At 47.0% G+C, this 5,584-nt stretch overlaps 1 protein-coding gene across 1 annotated transcript; it reads right to left on the bottom strand.

Annotated features, from left to right (window-relative positions):
* Positions 1-93: 93 nt before the first annotated feature.
* Positions 94-5,513, bottom strand: CENPL (centromere protein L). The gene is made up of 4 exons (XM_069862701.1): positions 5,333-5,513; positions 4,495-4,752; positions 3,237-3,779; positions 94-1,892 (listed from the first exon to the last, which is right to left on the bottom strand). The coding sequence occupies exons 1-4, from the start codon at positions 5,438-5,440 to the stop codon at positions 1,821-1,823; spliced, it is 981 nt and encodes a 326-aa protein (XP_069718802.1). The 5' UTR covers positions 5,441-5,513; the 3' UTR covers positions 94-1,820.
* Between the last annotated feature and the right edge of the window lie 71 nt (positions 5,514-5,584).

Genomic DNA, 5,584 nt, shown 5'->3' with positions numbered 1-5,584 from the left:
CTTTGTTTGTTCCTCTAGGTGAAAGCAGTGAACTATAAATGTGTATAGTTTGTGTGACAGAGATGCTGGCGGGGGGGGGGGGGGGGCGCGGTTAGCTCCAGTCCAAGTAAAACTGGCTTAAATCTCTGTTTTTTCTGGAAGAAAGCATCTGTGCTAGCTGGCTGAACCTAGCTCTGACTTAACTGCAGTTACCCATACATGACCTACCCCTGTTTGAAGACAAGCATGTGAAAAAAGAGGAGGGAGTAGCTTTTCATTTCAGCAATACCCTACACAGCACACGTGTATAGCAAAGCACCACCCTGGAAAGTTGAGTAGGGCTGTCATTCATACACCTCCTCCACTGGAGCTTCGTGGGCACAAGGAAAAGGTTAGAAGGGGCTCTGTGAGATTTTTTATGCTTTACACACTGTTCCTGTGAGTTGAGATAGCAAACTTTGTGTAAGATGTTTCATAAGAGGAAACTAAAGCACTAGAACTCAGCTTAAACAGCTGCTCCACTGTTGAGACCTGCAGGAGGTTGCTTCACTGCTCCTAGCAGGGTAGGAGTTCACACTTTGCAGACTGCAACCTTTACAACAAAAATAATCCATCTTCAACTAGTAAACATGTTTCTTGTATAGTTCTGGAAATAGATTATTAAAATAGGAGTTAAGCATACACTTATGTCATGTTAGGCAGTTAAATGTTTGCACAGTGCTGAGGAGAAAACAAATGGTTTTAGTGACAGCTGACAAATCCTAAAACTTGCATCCCTGCTGAGGGGGAAGGTTAGAGCACAAGCTCATCAGACCTTAGAGATGCTATGCAAAGCTATTAAAGTGAACTGTATAGGAAACTAGACTTTGAATTCTGCTATCACAGAATTAATTAATAGGTAACAATTAGTTGTTTAGTCAGGTGAGCTATGGTTGGAAAGAAGCACCACCCAAGTATATATTTAATCAGGCAGAGGTGGTCTTGACTTTGCTAAACACTGCTCTATTGGCAAAAGATGGCAAATATTTTCTTTATTTGGTACTATAATACAAAAACCAACACAAAGTACACTCTCCATCCTTTCTGCTCATTTACCCTTTAGCCAGGTGCTGTGCACCAGCTCTCTGAACTCCTATCTGCTACAGAATGGAGAGATCTAATACAGAACTGTAGCACTCATAGCTCCAACCCCAAGAGCTCTCTGGCCTACAAAATTACAATCCAAGACAACAACCATCAGGCAAAAAATGGTAAATATCTAGCTTGTACACATACACCTCACTTTCTTCTTATTAAATTGCCTGAGAGGGCCAACAGGCTGCAGCCACAAGGCAGTTGTCAGTCTCATGCTCTTTGCCTTAGCCCAGACAGGATACAGACAAATGGTTTATGACCTTGGGAAGCTAGAAGAAAGCGTGGAACCTGGACTGTCTGTACAGCTGAGGCTACCCAGTAAAGTAAAAACCAACCTGCTGTTTGGAATGGCAGAAGCACCTGCCAATAAGTCACATCCAAATATTTGCAAAGTTTCTGTCTTAGCTGCTGGCTGATAATCTACACATAAATGAACAGCATGACTATGATAAAAACAAAGGTGCTTAAGAAGCTAAGAGGAGTTTGTACTGCAGTTCTTCTTTAGGGCAAAATGTCCATTGATTTTTGCTGCGTGTGACATTGAATTACAGGTAGTTATGGAGCTGAGCGCACGAAGCAGGAGTCCAGCTTTGGACAGTCAGCACAAAAGGAAAGAAGATGCTGCAGGAGCGAGTTCCTAGTTGTTTTCTCAGTGTACATTTTCCAGCACTGAGCCTTTTCAGCATGAAGATTTGCTGAAATGACTGTCACTCTATCTGAGAGACTGCTAGTTCAGTCAGTAGCATCAGCACTCCTATTAGGTGTTTGCTTTGTAGAAACTGTAAGAAAGAAAAAAAAGTACAGTAAAACAAAAATTGCAGTTGCCAGATTTCCACACTCTTAAATGGTTGGAAACCAAGTTCCAAGTCAGCTTCTCTGTGGTTGTTTACAAGGTACCTTTGTTGCTCTTCAGCCCTGGGTATGGAAAACACTCAAATGCCTACACAGTGCTCTTTTCAGAGCCCTGTGTGAAGCGTGGTACTTAAGAAATGCCCTGCTCCTACTCCAGATTTTTGGAAGGTGAGAATCCTAGCATTTTGCTCCTTTGGCTATCTCCCTCCTTCTGTAGGCAGGTGTCTGTGCCGGTTTCCTTAAATACCTGTATTTTCCTGTACTGAAAATGTCTCACTTGAACTCATTGTCCCTTTTATGGAAGAGCTATAACTGAGTTTACACAACAAACCTTCCAGAAGAGAACCCCTCTGCAGAAAGCTTATTCAGTTGAGTGTCTGTTAAGTTTACTTACCTGCAAGGTACAGTTGTTTCAGCCACTTTTAAATGACTACAGGTAGAACTAGGCAACATAATAACATTTAGTGGTCTGCAGTTGTCCTACCAATGGCCTAAGTTGTTAAGAGATGCTTCCCAGCAAAGCTCGTTTTCTTTCCTTTGATGAACTCACACACGAGGCAAGAGGTGCATGAGGGGGGTGGTCCCTGATGTAGCCCCTAACGTTCCCTCTGTACCCCGAACAACACGGTCAGCGCATCACAGACTGACTAATCTTAAGTGATTGCATTTATACCAACTGTTCTTTATCTCAGAAGACCATATTGCAACTTCAGGAAGGATTAATCCTCTACGGTTTTAAAGCATGTTATTAATACCTCTTGTAGGGAGCCCAGCTCTATCCATAAAAGGGTTACAAGTGAAGAAGCTTCAAGCAAGATCTTGTGACCCTTAAGGTCAGCTGTTGTCTCTCACCTTCACCACACCAAGTTTTTATATAGTTGGTTAATTCTAAGTGCCTTCTGTCTGTATCTTAACAGCTGCAATACCAGAAAATGAATCAACTTAGTTTTAAGGTTTTGGAGATTTTTTTTTTTAAGCCTAAGTTTTGGCCAACAGGCAAAGACACTCTCCTGATCGTTTCACAGCTAATACGCTTCCTTAAAGACCAAAACAAGGCTTATGAGCTTCTACTACAATACAGCAGTAAAAGACTGGCGATAGTTGCTCCAGCACCAGAACTAATAGAAGTTGAGGGTTTAACTAATTTCTTGTAGGAAATAATGCACAAGAAACGCAAAACCTTCATTTTTAAAAGTAAAATATTTCTAGTGAAGTACAACTATTCTATTAGTCTAGCATTACTTAGAACAACACAATACTTAACACCTCACCTTTATAGTCCCATTGCAGTGTGCTGAAGCAATTGCTGTCGACACTTTCACCAGTTTTGTGGCTGACAAGTGGATCTTGAAGTGTCTGTGGAAGTGAGAGTAAAGGCAGTCCATAAAGACATCCACCTCTTCTTGAGTGATCTCTCCTGGAGTTTTTTGGACTGTGTCCCACAGAGCTTTTGCATCTTCTGGATGAATGGCGTAGGAAATATCCAGAGGCTGGGGCAGGCTGGGGACAGAGAAGACAAGTTCTGTGGCAGATGCGCTTTGGTCCACTTTGCATCCAGCCCACATCGCTGCCATCCAACTGAGATTGAAAGGGCTGATAGCTAAACGGCGGAAGCAGCAGTCAAAAGTCGTCTGAAACCAGCTTCCAATAATAGATGTGTACTTCTCTGCCCCGTTAGCAAGAAACAGAGGTAAATAAGTGAAGTCCTTTGGCAAGTTCTTGGAAAGGTCGTCTCCAGACACAGAGCAGAAACAGCCCGACCATACCAGTTTCCTTTCTGAAGTTTGGGGGAAGGCTGATGACCGTGAAGAAAGCTGGGATGGGGAAAGGAAGCATTTAAGTATTTTTAGCCAAATATGTTTTTTCTTTTATAATTTTCAGTGCTTGGTAAAGTCTGGACCTCATATGCAACATCCTTCTCTGTAAAGTTCAAAATTATTCAGTCTATCCATTACATCCCTAAAATCCCATTGAAAACAGCAGCAAAAGCACTTTTTACTTCATTAGGAGCAGTCCTGAAATCAGTTTATGCTGAAGAGCCAATCCACAGTACATCCTATAACCACCTCCGTACTGAACTTGGTGTCTCAGCGGCATCTTTCAGTTGAGGTAAAGCAGTCCAAAAACATTAATTAGACTCGAGCAAGGGCCAGGAGGTAGGCTGATACTAGCTTTACCCAGGAAGCTAAATAACCTGTCCAAGTTCTTGCAGCAAATTAATTGCCGAACTAAAAAATTAGGAAGAGATTGCTCCCTATGGTCTTGCTCTGATCTTATCGGAGCTGAACTCAAAATTGCAATTAAATTTAAACATTGCATGTGAGATGTTCTGTCCCAGTTAAGAACAGACAGAATTCACTTTTGTTGAACCTCAACAGCTACTGCGGGAGTTATTCCATACAGGTAAGGTTTAGTTTGGGTTTTTTTGTTGGATTTTTTTTTAAGAGACAGGGTGTTTTATAATAGCAAAGGCAACTTGTACAACACAGTCTTGATTACCATTACAGCAGTGCTAGGAAGGCTCCCTACCTGCACCAGGATCGCAGCCTGATCCTGGTTGCTGCCTGTCAGGTCTGGGATGCTGGAGACATCCACCTTGACGTCCAGGTCCAGCTCAAGCCCGACCTCCACCGCCAACCCCTTCTGCTTCTCAGCAGCAATGGAAACGCTGAGCAGCTGAGCGTAATCCTTGAGGTGAGCGTCGGAGAACCTGTACAGAGGGGTCACGCTGTATAAGGTCCACTGCTTGCGCAGGAGAAACGCTGTTCTCTGGGGGTCTGCGATTTCCTGGGTGGAAAAAAAATTAGGAAACCCAATAATGCCTCAAAAAAAAAAGCATGGTTTCCTTCTAGGGCTGGCAGAGGCACCCTGGGCCCTGTGCCTGACTGGGACCAGTGTTCTTGCCAGGTGGTGGGGAGGGAGCTGGGATGGGCAGGGACCACCCCCGCTCGGTGTCCCCAGGGGACAAAGACACCCCCCCACCGCACCCCTCGGTGTCCCCAGAGGAAGGAGACAAAGACACCCCCCGGTGTCCCCAGGGGGAGGGGACAAACACAACCCCTGCACCCCTCAGTGTCCCCAGAGGAAGGGGACAAAGACACCCCCCGACACCTCTCGGTGTCCCTAGAGGAAGGGGACAAAGACACCCCCCCCCCGCACCCCTCGGTGTCCCCAGGGGGAGAGGACAAAGACACCCCCACACCCCCCTCAGTGTCCCCAGGGGGAGGAGACAAAAACACCCCTCGGTGTCCCAGGGGGAGGGGACAGGCAGGGGCCCCCCTCTTTCTCCAGTGTCCCCGGGGAGGCAGTGACCCCCCCCCCCGGTTTCCCCGCCCCGAGGTGGCGGCTCGGGCCGCGCCGCCCGTACCTGTGGCGGCGGCGGGAAGAGGCGGCTGTGGCTGAGGCCGAGCCTGGCGAGCGGCGGCCCCCGGCTCAGCCCCGCGGTGCCCGGCAGGCTCCACGCCGCCGACTCCATGGCGGGCGCCGCGCCCCGCCGGGCGGCATTCGAACCCCTTCCCGACACCCCTCGCGGCGCGCCGGGCGCCGCCGCCGCCGCCATGTTGGTGCCTGGCGGAAGCGCGGCGAGGAGAAGGTCGCGGGGAGCCAATGGCGGCGCCGC

Source organism: Phaenicophaeus curvirostris, chromosome 8 (genome assembly GCF_032191515.1).
Source record: "Phaenicophaeus curvirostris isolate KB17595 chromosome 8, BPBGC_Pcur_1.0, whole genome shotgun sequence".
In the NCBI taxonomy this organism is placed as follows: Eukaryota; Metazoa; Chordata; class Aves; order Cuculiformes; family Cuculidae; genus Phaenicophaeus; species Phaenicophaeus curvirostris.
Note: the sequence above shows the minus strand (reverse complement) of the source record. Positions and strands in the feature narration are given on the sequence as shown.